At 42.6% G+C, this 18,360-nt stretch overlaps 1 protein-coding gene across 1 annotated transcript; it reads left to right on the forward strand.

Moving 5' to 3' along the window:
* Positions 1-2,725: 2,725 nt before the first annotated feature.
* Positions 2,726-17,363, forward strand: NTAQ1 (N-terminal glutamine amidase 1). Its single transcript, XM_042466135.1, has 6 exons — positions 2,726-2,988; positions 5,120-5,219; positions 6,363-6,413; positions 9,861-10,009; positions 12,859-12,983; positions 17,077-17,363. The coding sequence occupies exons 1-6, from the start codon at positions 2,870-2,872 to the stop codon at positions 17,208-17,210; spliced, it is 678 nt and encodes a 225-aa protein (XP_042322069.1). The 5' UTR covers positions 2,726-2,869; the 3' UTR covers positions 17,211-17,363.
* Positions 17,364-18,360: the final 997 nt, after the last annotated feature.

Here is an 18,360-nt window from a genome sequence, read left to right on the forward strand (position 1 = left end):
GTCCATCCATCCAACATGCGGCCTTCCTCTCTTTCTACTTCCCTCCACCTTTCCTAGCACTATTGCTTTGTTGTTGTTAACCACCCTTGAGTCGATCTTGACTCATGGCTGCCCTGTGGATGAGACATTTCCAAGACTCCCTGTCCTATACTACTTTCCTTAGTTCTTGCAGATTCATACCCAAACTATGCCCTTGGACTTCAGCTCCCAGAATCCCAAACTATTGGCCAACAAGGCTGAGTCCAAAATCTCTTAAAAGGCACAGTTTGGGGACCGCTGATCTAGCGTGTTATCCTCCTCTCTTTCCTAGCATGACGGTCTTTTCTAATGAGTCGTGTCCAAGGAGATTATCGCACTACATTCTTAAAGCGTTGCTATTCCACTTTAACAGCTCTGGCTGGCTCCTGTTGCGTTCTGGGATTTGCAGTTTAGAAATGGACATTTAGGCCATTCAGCCAGAGAGCTTTTAGGCCTCACTGAACTACAAACCCCAAAGTGCAACAGGGAGCAGACACAAGACTGGAAGGTTGTGTGTTGCCACGTTTTCCTTGTTTAGTGTCAACTTCCTTCTTTCAGGTTGCTGTTAAACTTTTAAAGATGTAGAAACAGGAACCATAGAAGAAAATGCTGCAATTCATAAAGGGAACATTTGCATTTACATCTAGGTGAATCCTTGAAATAATACATATCTATACAATTGTGGGAGTGGAAAAGGATTTCCAGAAAGATGGAAATCATGCCCTATGCCCTAAATTTTCTAAGGGTTGGATGAGGTGTTATAACCTGCGTCTTTAATATCTCTCTATACTGCACCTGAAGATGTGGATCTATATATCTCACTAAAGCACATGTTAAAATAAAAACTAGTTAGCCTTAAACAGAGGCTGGATGGTCATCTCTTGTGAGTTCTTGCATGGCAGGGGGAGGGTGGACTGGATGGCTTTTGAGGTCTCTTCTAACTCTTATGTCTCTATGTCACTACATTCCTTTTTTAAATTCTTTATTCCCATCTCCCTCTCCCTTCCTCCTTTTTATGCTGCAAGGGACTGCCACACAGTAGAGTTAAAGTAATTTGACACTACTTTAACTTTCATGGCTCCAACCTATGGAATTCCAAGACTTGCAGAATACCTTGGACTCCTAAAAGACCAATGGATGAGTCCTAGAGCAAATCAGGCCTGAATTGTCCCTAGAAGCAAAGATGACTAAATAACTGAGGTTATTGTATTTTGGCCATATCATGACATGAGATCACTCACTAGAAAAGGCGATAATGCTTGGTAAAGTGGAAGGCAATAGGAAAAGAGGAAGAAAGCATTCCAGATGGATAGATTCAATCAGAGAAGCCAGGCCCATGAATTTGCAAGAGCTGAGCAGGGTGGTTGATAGGGCGACTATGCGGTCTACATCTTTGAACTTAAAATTGTTCTACTTAGATATCTGAGTCAAAGAAGTGACCACGCTGATGGGGGGGATTTGGGGAATTTCAGTAAAAGAAGAAAAAAGTATCTTTCCTGGGCAGGTCTGTTTCTCTGAGCAAGTATGCTCAGAGATGGCAATGACATCTCAGATGCAGACTGAGAGCCAGTGTGGCATAGTAGTTTGAGTTTGGGCTGCGACTCTGGAGACCAGGGTTTGAATTCCCATCTCGGCCATGAAACTCACTGAGTTTCCTTGGGCAAATTACACACTCTCAGCCTCAGGGGAAGGCAAGGGCAAACCTCCTCTGAACAACTCTTGGCAGGAAAACACCCCGATAGGTTCGCCTTAGGTTCTCCATAACTCTGAAACAACTTGAAGGCACCAAAGCAACAACAACACTGAAAGCCCTTCTTCAACCTCTCCCTCAGTGGTTCCCAAACCTTAGTACTCCAGATGTTTTGGACTTTATCTCCCAGAATTTCTGCCTGTTGGCCAAGACTGCAAGGGCTTCTGGCAAATGAAGTCCAAAAAAGTGTGGCGGACCAAACTTGGGAGCCTCTGGGACTTCAGTGATTCCCAAACTCTGGCCTTCCAGCCAGGCAATTTGGACTTGAGATCCCAGGTCCAAAACACACTGCAGAAATAATCCAGTTTGGCACCACTTTAACTGCCCTGGCTCAGTGAATCCCAGGAATTGTAGTTTATTGTGGCACCAGAGCTCTCTGACAGTGAAGGCTAAGTGTCTCACAGAACTACAGTTCCCAGAATTCCCTAGCATTGAGCCAGGGCAGTTAAAGCGGTCTTAAACTGGTTTCTTTCTGCAGTGTGTTTTGGACACCAGAATATTGACTGAGATGGCCGAGGCTTGTGGACAAGCTGGAGCATGTCCAGGAGAGGGCGACTGAAATGGTGAAGGAGGTTGGACTGGATGGCTCTTTTTAAGGGGATTTTGGACTTCAGCTCCCAGAATCCCAGACTGTTGGCCAACATGGCTGAGGCTTCTGGGAGCTGAAGTCCAAAACCTCTTAAAGGGCACAGTTCAGGGAACCACTCCTGCAGGTTCCCAACTTTGGCCCTCTAGGTGTTTTGGACTTAATCAATGAATCCTATTGTCTTAAGAGATGCTTTCATGCTATTTGCCATTACGTACTTGCTATTACAGCGGTTCCCCAAACGGTGCCCTTTAAGAGGTTTTGGACTTCAGCTCCCAGAAGCCTCAGCCATGTTGGCCAATAGCCTGGGATTCTGGGAGCTGGAGTCCCCCCGGAACCTTCCTGTCTGCAGCCATGTTTCCCGGGGAAGGTGTTCTTTGCGCACCCCTGTCCTCTCTCTGGTCCGCTCCTCTGTTCCTGCAGCTGCTGAGTCTCCTGCTCCTTCAGGGCTGCTTTCTTTCCCTGGGAAATGAGCCCCAGAAAGCTTCCCCATTGCCAGGAGTGTGGGGTCCTCAATGGAGCAGCAGGCTCTAGGGCTGGGGAGGGCCTTGGCTGGGGCCTCAGCATCCCCCTTGGCTGCCTACCAGCCAGCTCTGCCTCTTCCTTCTGGCTGCATCTATACCAGCTGCTACTGGTAAGAAAGCCTTCTGGCAGTGTGACTCCTGCTGCTGCTGCTGATTATATTTAGGGGTAGGGTAGCCCTGTTGGCCATATAGCAAATCCTATAACATCCAAACCATGATACTTTTATTGGGCCAAGCAAAATACACAATTACATGTTGCAAGCAACTGGCTTCTTCATCAGGCAAACAGAAGGAAAATATTGGAGGTGTTAGTCATAGGCCTGCATTTTGCTGCTCCTGGTCTTAGTTCAAGTGTTAGGGAGTGCTATCGCTTGCAGGCTGGCACCCCCCCCCCTTTTTGGGGGGGGCAATGTGGTCACTGGTAGATTTTCAAGGAAGTCAAGGAAATGTAGTGTCCATTTGCAATTCAAAGAAGATGTTTCCTTTGAATTCAGCACGTCTCCTTCCTTTGTGAAGCCACAAGCTCCTATGTAGATAAGAGGACACTGGATTTCCCAACAGGTCTTCATGTTTTGCATCAGGAAAACTTTAGGTGGTCTAGAGGTAAAGCATGCCAATCACTCCCAATATTAGGGGGAAATTGCTTTACCTTTGTTGGAGGCACACACTTCAGATGGCAAGATCCCAGTGCACTGGCTCTTTCCATAGGATTCCCCTGTGATGGCTAAAATGTGGTATCTTGAAATCCCAACAACATCCAGGGATAGCTGTGTGGGTCATATAGCAAATCCAATAAGATCCAAACTGATACCTTTATTGGGACAATCAAAATGCACAGTTACATGTTGCAAGCTTTCAAAGTCACACTGGCTTCTTCATCAGGCAAGGTGTTAAACAGGAGAAGAAAATGAAGATGTTAGTCATAGGCCTGCATGTTGCTGTTTCTGGTCTTAGTTCAGATGCTAAGGAGTTATTATTTTAGATTATTACATTATCTTGTAAACAAAAATACTGAGTTACTTTACTGAAGGGGAGAGCCGGGAGATCTTTACTTTGTCAGGTTTACTGTTGACAAATCAATCTACTTTCAAAAAAGACAAAGAATAAATTCACTTATCATTATTACATCTTGTAGCACCTTTGAGACTGACTGAAAGAAAAGTTGGCAGCATGAACTTTCATAGACCTCAGTCTACTTCCTCAGATGCATTCGGAAGAATTAACTAAATAGGCCCACCTATCACCTTTATCTAATTTTGCATCAATACATAATTCTCTCATATACTATTTGTGTATACATTTGCACAGTGGGAGAGCATTGGAAATGCATTTCAATGCTCGAGAGAGTTTTACAGAACCATTTTTGCATAACTCACAGATTAAAGAGTGATTCACAAGCTATTGTTGTTGTTGATGTGTGCCTTCAGGTCATTCCTGACTTATGGTGACTCTAAGACCCTATCATGGGATTTGTCATTAGAGGAGGTTTGCCATTGCCTTCCAGGACAATCTAGGCCTAAGGAGTTAAAATCTGTGTGGAGTATCCTTAGAGCTAGACAGTCTCTTAAGGAGTGTGATCTGAAGTATGCCTACTGGGAACAAATTCCAATTCCCATGCAGACAACGCAGGTGGGACACCAAACATGGCAAGGTGGTACTTCTGTACACTCTTAAAAGTAATAAGCATTCCTGAGAATGGTTTTGAACACTGCAACTCCTTCAGAAGTCTCCATTTACTTTCATTTTCCCCTTATGCTCATGCATATTTTAATCTCTTGAAAAGAACTTGATCATTTTAACTCATGAGGAGATTGTTATGGGGATAATGGATTGGGTATGGTTTTAGTCATGCTTAGAGTAGATGGGCTGAAATCAGTAGAATTTAAAATTAGGCGTGATTGAATTTGTCCCATTGATTTCAGTGGGTTTCCTCAAAGCATGATTAAATTTGGATCCATCGCACTGTTTCCCCCCCCATTGTACTTGTTATCAGCAGTCTACATGGCAGGTATAAATCTTAAAATTAAACCTTTGTTTTAGCACATACAAGTATGTGCATGTGCACATACATACCCACAGATCTTTTAAAATGAGATTGGACCAAACTGTTAAAGATGGAAATGGAATTAAGAAATAACCCTTGCGTGGTTTTTAAGTCCTCTAAATTAATATCAGTGAACATACTGTTATTACCAGGAAAAAAAATGTGTATGTGATTTTTTGAATTGTTTTGTTTTACAGTGAGGAAAATGTTTGGAAACTTTGCGAATATATCCAGAGGCAGAATCAGTACCCTTTAGAAGAATTTTATGCTGTTTTCATCTCCAATGATAGAAGGATGGTGAGTTGTAATACAGAACTGAATCTAAAATGCAATGTGAAATTTGCAGTCTCAAAATCAACATCTGGGTCCTGGTATATAAGCGATACTGAGCCTGGAAATGTTACTTGGAAATATTGCTTTTTTGTACTACGGTTCCTAGAATTTTCAAACCATCATGGCCACTATTCCTTGACTATCTGTGGCTTACTCCCAGATAACTGGGTGTAAGATCGCAAGCCTTAAGCTAGTGAAACTTTTTCCATCACTTTATCACTGTGCCAAGGGAAGTTCTATGGGTTAAATATCTGTGTAACATCTTCCTGTTGAAGAAGCAGGGTACTTAAATATACAAAAATGGTTAATATATGGAAAACCAGTATAGTGTAGTGATTGGAGTGGTGGACTGGAACTTGGGAGACCAAGTTCAAGTCCTTAATGAGCCATAAAACTGAGTGCTTTGCCTTGGTTCAGCCCCTCATTCTCAGTCTGTCCTCCCTCAGTAGGTTGTTGTAAGCATAGATAAAGTCATATATGTTGCCTTGAGATCATTGGAAGAAAGTAATAATGAACAAACAAAAGTCACAATCTAGATCCATAATTAATCTTGCTTGCTTGGGTAGTTTAATTAGGTCCCATGGGAAATGCTGTGCTCAGGTTCTAAAGAGCCATACAAGACCAGATGTATGTCGGACTTTCAAATTCTCCTTTGAGTCTCAGCATCAGTTCCTTTGAAAAGGCTTAGTTTTGTCACATAATTGTAGGAGTGAGTGGGTAACCTAATAATAAATAATAAATAAAATTTTTATTTATATCCCGCCCTTCCAATGATCAGGGTGGCTTACATCAAAAGTTAAAACAACAATCAATACAGAGAAAGATTAAAATACAAATACAATACAAACAACCATTACAAAAATAATAAACAAAAAGCCCCATAGCCCAACCTCTTGGCCACGGAAGAGGAGGGAGGCCCGCAGGATTTTTATTCGGGGAATGCCTGTTGAAACAGGAAGGTTTTTAGGTCCTTCCTGAATTGGGCCAGGGTGGTAGTCGAGCGGAGCTCAGTGGGCAGCGTATTCCAAAGGGCTAGTCTATAGTCATCCAAATGCTTGCATACTGATTTATCTTTAAATGTAGTCATTCATTCCTTATAACTCACAGGTGCCACTTTGGAAGCAACAAGCTGGATGTGGAGAACAACCTGTGATTTGGGTGAGGAAATCCCCATTTTCTTTTCTTATATTTAATATTACTCCTTTCACTGTTCCTGTAGTTTTTATTTGTACATATCCATTACTAATACATCTATTGCCTAAATCTGGTTGGTAATTGGGCAGCCTGCAGGCTACAGACCCTTCAGGAGATGGTGGTGGTGGTTTCCAGTTAGGTCTTGAAAATCCCAGCAATTCTGCAAACCTCCCTCCCTCCATTTTTCAGTAAAATGACCCTATTTTTCAACACCAAGCTCACTTATATTGTCTGGAAATCACTAAATAATCCTGTTTCAGGGTCCTTTCCTGCCTAGGCAGCAAAAGTAATATCCAAAAAAAGACTGTGAGAGATGCACCATCCCTTCTAATCATGCAAAATAATGGCCACAAAGGATTGGTGCAGCCCTATAAGCTCCACAGTAGGCTCATCCTGGCTTAAAAAGTCCATTTGAAATGTACAAGAAGTGGCTATTACAAAAGAGAGATAAATTTGTTGGGATGACAGGCTCTTCCCATTATCTATGCAACACAGCTGGGGGAATAGACACCCTCCATGTAATAAAAGGTTAATAAGGAGATAGTGTTACAGTTGTGTTTATTGGGGGTCAACATCACAAGGATTCACAGGTCATGAGAGTAATCAGACCAGTTAGGTGGCCAGCCTGGTAGAGGTTTCCAGACTTCCCATGGAAAGTTATAAAATTTCAAGGGGGAACATGAGATGTGGGGAGAACAAAGGTGCTTCCTGCACCCAGATGGGCAGCCCCTAGAGCATACGGCCTATACCTGCAGCTGGTTGCTGCCGGAACATCCTATCCCAGAATCTCCAATGAACTGAGTAGATAGGGAATATTTAGCTAATTACATCAGGGCTTATTTTTCTTTGACCTTAGCTGAATTTGTAACTTTTCAAAGTGTGGCTGAGAGGGGAAAAGTGCTCCCATAATGAAGAGAGATACCTTCTGCTAATGTAGATTTTTTTGCTTAGTGTAAAGTCTTCCTTTAAAAGTACTTCTCCTCTTCTACACTCTTTTCACAAACCTTTTGCTTGTTTCACAGTTTTCCCATGGGGTGAGAAGGGAGTAAGTCTCTGCAGAGTCAGAGACAGATAGTGCAAGTGGAACCCCGGCAATGCCCCATTGTGTTTCTGTGCCAGTGGGATTCAATCCACTAGAAGCGGCAGCTAAAATAGATGATTTCTGAGAGATCTCATTCACCTCAGGCGGAAGCAGGAGGGGAATCCCTGATTTCTGTGACCCATGTACAGATTCCTATTATGAACCTATATACTTTTGGCAATCTGGATGCTTGAACCTCCCCTCCAGAAACTCCATTCAGCATAAGCAATAGTAAAGTGAATACTGGGTCTGTAATCTTAAACATCTGGAGGGTTAGAGATTCCTCATCTGTGCTGTAAAGAACAAACCCAGCCAGCTCAGCCTGAGCTATATATATTTAGCTTTCTTCCTCATATGTATAAAATTGTTCTAGAAATACCAATTACTTATATAGAATTATTGAATCGTAGAGTTGGAAGAGACCACAAGGGCCATCCAGTCCAACCCCCTGCCATGCAGGAAATCACAATCAAAGCATCCCTGACAGATGGACATCCAGCCTCTATTTGAATACCTCCAAGGAAGGAGACTCCACTACACTCCGAGGAAGTTTATTCCACTATTGAACAGCCCTTACTGTGAAGAAGTTCCTCCTAATGTTGAGGTGGAATCTCTTTTTCTGTAGCTTACATCCATTGTTCCGGGTCCTAGTCTCTGGAGTAGCAGAAAACAAGCTTGCTCCCTCCTCAATATGACATCCCTTCACATATTTAAACAGGGCTATCATATCACCTCTTAACTTTCTTTTCTCTAGGCTAAACATCCCCAGCTCCCTAAGTTGTTCCTCATAGGACATAGTTTCTAGACCCTTCACCATTTTAGTTACCCTCCTTTGGACACGCTCCAGATTCTCTATGTCCTTTTTGAATTGTGCCCAGAACTGGTCACAATATTCCAGGTGAGGCCTGAACAAAACAGACTATATTGGCACTATTACTTCTCTTGATCTAGACACTATACTTTTATTGATGCAGCCTAAAATCGCATTGGCCTTTTCAGCTGCTGCATCACACTGTTGACTCATGTTCAACTTGTGGTCTACTTGGACTCCCAGATCCCTTTCACATGTAGCTTCATTCAGCCAGGTGTTGCCCATCCTATATCTGTGCATTTCATTTTTCCTCCCTAAGTGCAGTACCTTACATTTCTCCCTGTTGAAGTTCATTTTGTTAGCTGTGGCCCAGCTTTCTAGTCTATTCAGGTCATTTTGAATTTTGATCCTGTCCTCTGGAGTATTAGCTATTCCTCCTAATTTGGTGTCATCTGCAAATTTGATGAGTATACCCCCAATTCTGTCATCCAAGTCATTGATAAAGATGTTAACTAACACTGGCCCCAGGACAGAACCCTGTGGGACCCCACTGGTGGAGTCAGTCTTAAAGAAAGTTGCATCTAAATCATGTTGACATAATTTGTATGGGAGTAATTTGTTAACAGTAAATTTGTTACTACGTTTAAAAAAATCAGGTCCAACCCGTTTTAAAATATCAAAATTAGAATACAAATAAAATAAAACACATATGGCTATGAACTGAACAGAGATAGGATGGGTGACACCTGGCTCAACAAGACTACTTGTGAAAGGGATCTGGGAGTCCAAGTAGACCACAAATTGAACATAAGTCAACAGTTCGATGCAGCAGTTAACAAGGCCAATGCGATTTTAGGCTGCATCTTTAAAAGTATAGTGTCTAGATCAAGGAAAGTAATAGTGCCACTCTATTCTGCTCTGGTCAGGCCCCACCTGGAATATTGTGTCCAGTTCTGGGTGCCACAATTTAAAAAGGACATTGAAAAATTGGACCGTGTCCAAAGGAGAGCGACCAAAATGGTGAAGGGTCTGGAAACCATGCCCTATGAGGAACGATTTAGGGAGCTGGGGATGTTTAGCTTGGAGAAGAGAAGGTTAAGGGGTGATATGATAGCCCTGTTTAAATACTTGAAGGGATATCACATTGAGGAGGGAGCAAGCTTGTTTTCTGATGCTCCAGAGAGTAGGACTTGGAGTAATGGATGCAAGCTACAGGAAAAGAAATTCCACCTCAACATTAGGAGGAACTTCCTGACAGTAAGGCCTGTTCGACAGTGGAACAAACTCCCTCAAAGTGTAGTGGAGTCTCCTTCCTTGGAGGTCTTTAAACAGAGGCTGTATGGCCATCTGTCAGGGATGCTTTGATTTAGATTTCTTGCATGGCAGGGGGTTGGATTGGATGAACCTTGCGGTCTCTTCCAACTCTGTTATTCTATGATTCTATGGCTAGGTCATTGATTATTATAGCAATGTTACAAATGCAAATACCTAAGAACTTCATAATGTCTCTCACTTCCAGGATTACCATGTTATTTTGCTTCATGTGGCAAGTGGAGACCAGAACTTCATTTATGATCTAGACACTGTGCTTCCTTTCCCCTGCCCCTTTGACACCTATACTGAAGAGGCTTTTAAATCAGACAGCATTATTAGTCCTGGATATCGAAGGTAAGGATGACTGCAAAGCTTCTGCTATAGCATTATCCTTGTATTGGGTCTGGCACAAGAGTTGTGAATCACACACTGTCAACTCAGTTAAAAAAATAATCAGATTGCATCAAGGGCTCTGGCAACAAGGAAACCCTCCCACCAGTTTATCAAAGATATAAAATCTAATCCATGTATACTGACAGTGTTGTATAAAATAATAATAATAAAAATAATAACAGTAATGTGACAGATTCCCCCTCTAGGCTGGCAGTGCAGTTCCAACCGTTATGTTCCTGTCACTCACCTTGCCTCTTGCTCCTTGAAGATCCATCTCTAGAATGGGTTCTTGGGCCTCAAGGCAATCCCCATATGGACCTGTTGATTTTTTTGTTCTGTGGGTTCACTGGGGTAAGCATGGGCAGACTATCGGAGTTAATAGGAACAGCCAGGCACAGCTGAAAAAATAGAATCAACAAATAGTTTACAGTATTAAGACATATTTAGATAATAGACATTTAGATAACCCTGGAACTATATAATCATTCACAGCTCCACAAAACCCTATTCAGTTTCCCGAACTGGCTGACTGTCCTATCTTTAAAATATATCTGTGGCCGTGTTGGGCATACAGCTAAATACAATAACATTTAAAATTCACAAAAAAGTGATACCTTTATTGCCCAACCAAAATGCATCATGTGTTTTGTGCATTTTGGTTGGCCAATAAAGGTATCACTGCTTTGTGGATTTTGGATGTTATTGTCCTATCTTTACTACAGCTTTTCCCTGTCTCTTTCTGCCATCCTTTCCCTATCTCTGTACCACCTTTCCCCCATTTCCCTCTGCAGTCCTTTCCCTGTCTCTAGGTCATCTTTCTCATATTTGTCTTCTCTTGGAGACAAGCTTCAGGTTTTTATCCTTTCTCTCCCCCCACATATTCCCCTCTTCCCAGTCACTGTATTCTCTGAGCTGTAATTGGCCGGCTCGAACCAGTTCCTCCCTTCACAAGTACTTACATGGTTGGGTAAGTGAAACTTTGCCTCTTGAAAGGCAAAGAACAGAAAAGAGACATACTAATAAAGCTGAAAATGTACTTCAACTGGTACAATAAATGAAGAAATAACAGGTACCAAATGGGAAACTTGCTTAGTGGCTGGAGGGCATGGCAACTCCAAAAATTAAATTCCCATGTTCAGATATGAGTTTATTTTCCCCACTATGAAGACAGCTTTCCTGGGAAGCTAAACTCAGGATTCGCTGCAGCATATCCAGTTAGTGCTAAGAACAGAACCAAGGTAGATCCAGTTTTTGCCCTTCTGAGGAGCTGAAGTACCACTCATATAATTGCTTACTAATAGTGATCCTGGGTGAAGCCAATAAAAATTGCAGTCCAAAGTACCTGGCAAACCAAATATTCCTCACCTTTATATTAATGGGACAACAATTTATGCATCTGAAATAACCCCCAATTCTTCCAGAGCAAATTAATACACATTGGCCTGTTACAGACAGCCAAAATAAAGCTGCTTCGAGTCACAGTGGAGGTATGGTGTTCAATGATGCATGTGTCCTAAGAGTCCAGAGCCACACCAAAGCCAGGGCTGGAGCATGTACTTTGGTGTGACTTCTGGACTCTCAGGACACATGCATCCTTGAAAACACCATACCTCCACTGTGACTCGAAGCAGCTTTATTTTGGCTGTCTGTAACAGGCCATTATTTAATTTACTAGTATACCTTGTGTGCTGAAGGAGGATTATATCATTTTAAAAAGTTTTAAAAAACAAGTCAGTACAATGGCCTGTTCACAGGCTATCTCTCAATATTTCTACTTAATAAAGGCCAATATGGGCTGCAGTTTCCATGAGGAGGGACTTCTTGCCACGGACGGGTTGCATCTCACGCCAGTTGCAGCACACCAGTGACGCTGCAGTGTGCCATTGGCGCACTCACAATGTCACCTGGGCACCGTGACTTGCGGATGCTAGACGTTCGTTTCGTCAAAATAGTGGCCCTCGTGTGACAGGGCACCGCCATTTTGTACGTTTCTTGTACGTACTAGGGTTTGCGGGTGTCTAAAAGAGATAACCCCAGGCAAATCCTAGTACATACGGGTATGTATTGGGAGCCTGTCTGTAGCGGGCCATAGATGCATCTGGCAAGAGGGTTCTTTCCCACAAAAAAATGATGCTGCATTAAACTGATGGTGCCACAAAGACACTTCAAGTGGCTTTGGCTTCAGAAATACAGGGCTCCCCCGGGGTTACGAAAATAATTCGTTCCGCCGCGCTTTCGTAACCCGAAAGGCTCGTTAAGCCTGAAAAACCCCAGGCGCTAATGGGGAAAAGCCGCGATATTGGTGTGAAATACGCGCCGAAAAGCACCAAATTTTTTTTCGTAACCCGAAAAAAACATTCGTAACCCGGAACAGTTTTTTTAATACATTTTTTCGTAACCGGAAATTTCGTAACGCGGCGCATTCGTATCCTGGGGTACCAGTGTACTAAATTTTGATGCCATCCTATGAATATCAGAAGTAAATCCACTCATGTTCATTTGAACATAATTCCCTGGATACAGACTTTTGCCCAAGCATCTGGGAATAAATCCCAGCAAACCTGTAGGACTTCTTTCTGAGCAGATATCCACAGGTTGCCTTCAATGCAACTTTTAGGCATTTGCAGCCATGGCATTTGTAAAATGTGGATTCATTGTGAATTACGTATGAGGAGTTCGATGCTAAACAACAATTTAATATTTGGTTCAGACGTAGTTGAAAATACTAGGAGCAGAGTCATCCCACTGCTTCCTGATGTTTCTGCCACGGACTATACAACTTCCATCACTTAAGTGTTTGACTTATTTAGAAAAGTCAGATTGGTTCGAGCTGATGTGTATCTGAGGACGTTCGCTTCTGACCGATCCCATATGAAAGATGCCAGTGGTAACTGGCTGAAGCCTCCACCTATATACCCGTGCATTGAAACCGCAGGTAAGTGGTTGTATTTAGCATCCCACCCAAATTAGATCTCATCACGCTTTCTGTTCAACATTTATTTGACAGATTCAAAGATTTCACATTATGTTTTTTGAAGAATGAGTTTAATCCATTATTAATCCCAGCTCGAATTGAGTAGAATAGTTTGTTTTTCATTTGTTTTTGTGGTTTTTTTTTATACATCGGGGCATCTCTATCTGCCATTTGTAATTATTAAAGGTTAAACCCATTGTTAGCTCTCCCTAGAGTAGGCCCACTGAAATGAATGGGGCACACCTAAGTTAAGTATTGGTTTTAATGTATCTACCGTATATTCCGGCATATAAGACAACCAGGCGTATAAGACGACCCCCAACTTTACAACTTAAAATAGAGTGTTTGGGATATACTCACCGTATAAGATCACCCCTCTCTTCCACGATAAGTCAGAAAGGAACTGAAGGCACACAATAACAGTAGCAGCAGCGGCAGAGGAGAAAGAGGGGGGAGGAGAAAGAAGAAAAGGAGGAGAAAGAAGAAGAAGAATAGGAAAAAGAGGATAAAAAGAAGAGGAGGAGGAGGAAGAGGGAAAAAAGAAGCAGAGGAGGAAGAGGAAGAGGGGAAGAAGAGGAGGAGGTGGAGAAAGAATAAGAGGAAGAGGGGAAGAAAAAGTAGAGGAGGAGGAGGAAAAGAAGAGGGGAAGAAGAGGAGGAGGAGGAGAAAGAAGAAGAAGAGGGGAAGAAAAAGAAGAAGGGGAGGAGGAGAAGAAGAAAAAGAAGAGGGGAAGAGGAGGAGAAAGAAGAAGGCCCCAGCTAGCTGGCTGCCTTCTCCCGAGTCAGGGGAGCTGCAAGCTCTCTTTAGGACTCAACCAGCTGGCTTGGCCTTCTGATAATGTCCCTAGAGTTGGAAGAGACCCCAAGGGCCATCCAGTCCAACTCCCTTCTTCTGCCATGCAGGAACTCCCAATCAAAGCATCCCTGACAGTTGGCCATCCAGCCTCTGCTTAAAGACCTCCAAAGAAGGAGACTCCACTATACTCCGAGGAAGGAGTGTGTTCCACTTTTGAAATAACAGCATACACAACATTATTTCACCCGCCTTGAAAACTCCTCCCGCCCTTCCTCTTGGTGCATCTACAGTGTAGAATTAATGCAATTTGATGCCACTTTAAGAGTCGCTGCTCCATCCTATTGGAATCCTAGGATTTGTAGTTTTATAAGGTCTTTTGCCTTCTCTGCCCAAAGAATGCGGGGGGGGGGCTGCTGCTCCAAACTACAAATCCCAGGGATTTTGTATGGATGGAGTGGCTCCTATTGGAATCCTAGGATTTGTAGTTTTATAAAACTTAAACTACAAATCCTAGGATTCCAATAGGATGGAGCCATGACAATTAAAGTGGATGGCACATTCTACTTCTATGGTGTAGATACAGCATGAGAGGCATGTGAGAAAGAAAGCAAGCAAGCAAGCCTCCAGCCAGACTCCTAAGGAGCAGCCTGGCTGGTTTCTCTGCGTGCCAAGAGTTGTTGTTTTTCTTTTTCTCTCCAGTTAGCCAAAGAAAAGAAACAAAGGTCCAAAACACAGGGCAGCAATAGTCCAGTTTGAGAGCACTTTAACTGCCCTGGCCCAGTACTAGGGAATCCTGGGAAATGGAGTTTATTGTGGCACCAGAGCTCTCTGACAGAGAAGGCTCAATCTCTTACAAAACTACATTTCCCAGAATTCCCTAGCACTTAGCCAGAGCAGTTAAAGCGGTCTCAGGTTGGATTATTGCTGCAGTGTGTTTTTGCCTGGCAACAAAAAATGGGTCCTTCCTTCCCAACTGACTCCAGAGCTCTTTCTTTCCCCCAACAAGGCTCCATCCTACGCAAGGGAAGTGAAGAGGAGCAGGAGAGGCAGAGGCAGAGCGCGGGAAACCCTCTGCTCCTTCTCTTGGGAAGGACTGAGCCCTGGGGAGGAAAGGTAGAAAGACCTCCTGCTGCCCCTCCCCAGAGAGGAATGCCACCACCCAGGAAAAGGAGGACAGGAGGGGAAGGGAGGGGAGGGAGCAAGGAAGGAAGGAAGAGAAGAAAAGGAGGAAAAAAGGAAGGAAGGAGGGAGAGAAGGAAGGGAGGGAAAAAGAAAGGGAGGGAGGGAAGGAAGGAAGGAAGTGGTTGAGAAAGAGAGAGAAACTTAGGAAGGGAAGGAAGAAGGGAGGAAAGGAAAGGTAGGAAGAAAAGGGTGAAGGAAGGAAAGGAGATGAAAGAAGAAAGGGGAGGAAGGGAAGGGAAGGGACACACCATGCGACTCCTTTGCCTTCAGGAGAAGGCTTGCAGCTGTGGGCTTTGTTTAGGACCCAGCCGGCAGGCTTGGCTTTTTTTTCCTGGCGCACAAGACGACCCCCGACTTTGGGGAAGATTTTCCTGGGCTAAAAAGTAGTCTTGTACGCCGGAAAATACGGTACAGTACTCTACATTTTCCTAATGTTGGATTTAGCCCTAACTTTGCTTAGTGTGCACCCAAATTACTTGTGTTTATCATACTTATTTAGTTATTTGTAGGCAGACCTGTATCAGCAGATCACAAGGTGAGGTACAATAAATGGCCTAAAACAGGGGTAAGTACTATGTGGCTTTCCAAGTGTTACTGAACTTCAACTTGCTGCAGCATAGCCAATGAAAAAAAAATGCTGGAATGCTACACAATTCCTACCCCTGACCTAAACACAATTGCAAATTCAAACTGAAGTAGGTCCACTGAATCAATCTGCTGAACAGTAAATTAACATTTAACTTAAATCCCACTTATTCAGTAGGCCTGCTCCAGCTGGGACTAGTAGTTGGACCAATAAAAGGCACCTTGAAGTAGTTCAAGACATTTAAAACATTTCAAATCAGTTTAAGAAAACCAAACTCGTAAGTGGAGGGATTAGAAATAAAGCTATGGTCTCAGTAGCCAACAGATAGTTTGATAAAACAGCTGGGTTATAATTTAATGCCAAAATGAGGGCAGTGTCGGTGCCAGCTGGGCCTCCAAAGGGAGGACAGTCCAGTACTGGCAGACTACCATCAAGACAGTCTTCTCCTGATGTTTCTCATGGTGAGTGAACTTCAGTGATGTAACCTAGCAGATCTTAATGATCAGTCAGTTATGTATCAGGCAAGGTTTTCCCTCAAATATCTAGATCCCCAGCTGTTTACCTGCTGCCACCACTGGGCCTGTGGGGAGCATGCCTGCAGCTTTCTCAACTCAGTTCTCCTCTTTGATTTGTTTTTCCTTTCATCAGCCCAGCTTGTTGTCTCCACATCTTTTCTTGCCCTCAGATGTGTTAGGCTGATTTGACTATGTTCTGTGTGAATCTCTTGCCATTATCTCTCGTCTGGAGATCATGCCCAAAGAAATGTGGCTTAGGTTGCTGGGTATCTTTAGTCTGGAGATGAGAAGCTTAAGATTTGACATGATAGCCATGTTCAAATATTTGAAGGGATGTCATATTGAGGATGGAGTAAGGTTTTTTTTTTTCCTGCTCCAGAGACTAGGACACAGAGCAGTGGATTCAAACTGCAGGAAAAGAGGTTTCACCTAAACATTAGGAAGAATTTCTTAACAATAAGTGCTGTTTGACAGTGGAATATACTTGCTTGGTCTGTGGTGGAGTCTCCTTCTTTGGAAGTTTTTAAACGGAAGCTGGATGGCTATATCTCAGGAGTACTTTGTGTTTTCAGAATGTTGTTGGATTTGGATGGCCCTTGTGGTCTCTTCCAACTCTGTGATTCTGTATGTGCCTCCAAAAAAGAAACCATCACAGATCCAACATTACACAGTACCAGCAGATGGCCCTAGCATGATCAGCTTTTTTCTCTCCTCACTCTCCCTGCTGTAGCTCTCTGTGCTGCCCAGAAATCTGGTTGGAGTTTCCCTGCCCTCCAGAGTGGATTTTTAAGGTGCATCAGGGAGGAGGGGGTGGCAGTAAGGGGGAGAGGAATCATCTCTCCCCCCCCCCCAGTTCAGCAGACAGAAGCAATTTTATCAGTAAAATCATACGATCAGACAAGATAGCAACTAGATTGCTGAAAGGGTCCTGGATTATTAACCTGAATGTCTTTCTTTTGCTTTTCATTTTTTAAAGACTTCAAGATGAACCTGGACAACTTCATCAGTATGAATCCAGATGTTGGATGGGGATCTGTCTTTTCACTTCCTGACTTTGTGCAGGCATTTGGCAGTCAAAGAACTAATTTTAGTATCCCAGGTAGGGAATAATTGAAGCTGAAGCATTCATTTTGATGCTGAGATCTGCCATTCTTTTGTTTAGTAATACGTTTTAAAGTTGGAATAATATTCTTGGTTGCATTTGGGGAAATAAAATAATGTATGTAATGAAAAGAAATAAATAATGAAATAAAATCTTTTTTTTAAAAAAAATTACAAATGTAGTCTGAACTTAACTATAAATCAAAATGATTAAGCTGAGCCTATGATACTTTGGACACATCATGAGAAACGTGACTCACTGGAAAAGGCAATAATGCTTGGCAAATTGGGAGATGATAGGTCAAGAAGAAGACTCCATTACAGGTGGATTAACTCAATAAAGGAAGCCATAGTCCCCAGTCTGCAATATCTTAGCAGGCCTGTTAGTGGCCAGAGCTCTTGGAGGTCTTTCATTCAAAAGTTCAGCATAAGCTGAAACCAACCTGTTGGCAAACAACAATAACAGCAAATTTCAAGGAGTAATATATAACAAGAATTAGACCAAAGCTTTCTTGTTAAATCCTTGATGCTTCAGAAAACAGGTCTGCAAGAAGAGCTGTCAGGAGTTTCTACAGGCATCAGATGAAATAAAAAAGCTCTTCATGTTTCATGGGTTTTATTGAAGGATTCATACTTGCAAAACTTGTAAAGGGAGATTACCTAACTCAAGCTTCTAGGTGGTAGGAAGTTTTGCAGGCTGGCTACTCAGACATTACCATAAGAGAGAGAGAAAAGGGAACAAGTATTTGCATAAATTTGAATGTGTTAATTTATACATATAGATGCTTGTAGTCTAACTAGAAATATATCTAACTGTGAGCAGGGGACATGTCTGCCAAGTGTGTCTTTCATTTGAAGAACTATCAAGTTCAAGTCTGGCTTAAGGATAAGACAGACCAGGTGTATTATGTTTCTATTTAAGTTATAGAAGTTTCCCTCTAAATCTTAATCTATGCATACACATTTATTTGAATAAATTTGCCTCATTTTTGGTCTTGGGGAGTATTTCTTTTTTTAGGTGCACACACAAGTGGCTACACTTAGAATCAATTTTCAAAATCTACTTGCCTAACCCAGGGCTGAGCATTAAGTTATTAGATTGCAGCCTCCATCAGGATTGTTACCATAAGGCTACTTATGTAGTAGAGAAGTTCAAACA

This window comes from Sceloporus undulatus, chromosome 4, assembly GCF_019175285.1.
Source record: "Sceloporus undulatus isolate JIND9_A2432 ecotype Alabama chromosome 4, SceUnd_v1.1, whole genome shotgun sequence".
Classification (NCBI taxonomy): domain Eukaryota; kingdom Metazoa; phylum Chordata; class Lepidosauria; order Squamata; family Phrynosomatidae; genus Sceloporus; species Sceloporus undulatus.

What these genes read in the sequence shown, in the direction of transcription:
- NTAQ1 (XM_042466135.1), top strand. Translation starts at nt 2,870, where the DNA reads ATGGAGCAGCAGGCTCTAGGGCTGGGGAGGGCCTTGGCTGGGGCCTCA. An exon ending in TCTCCAATGATAGAAGGATG is followed by an intron (nt 5,220 to 6,362) that starts GTGAGTTGTAAT and finishes TATAACTCACAG; the next exon opens with GTGCCACTTTGGAAGCAACA. An exon ending in GAGAACAACCTGTGATTTGG is followed by an intron (nt 6,414 to 9,860) that starts GTGAGGAAATCC and finishes TCTCACTTCCAG; the next exon opens with GATTACCATGTTATTTTGCT.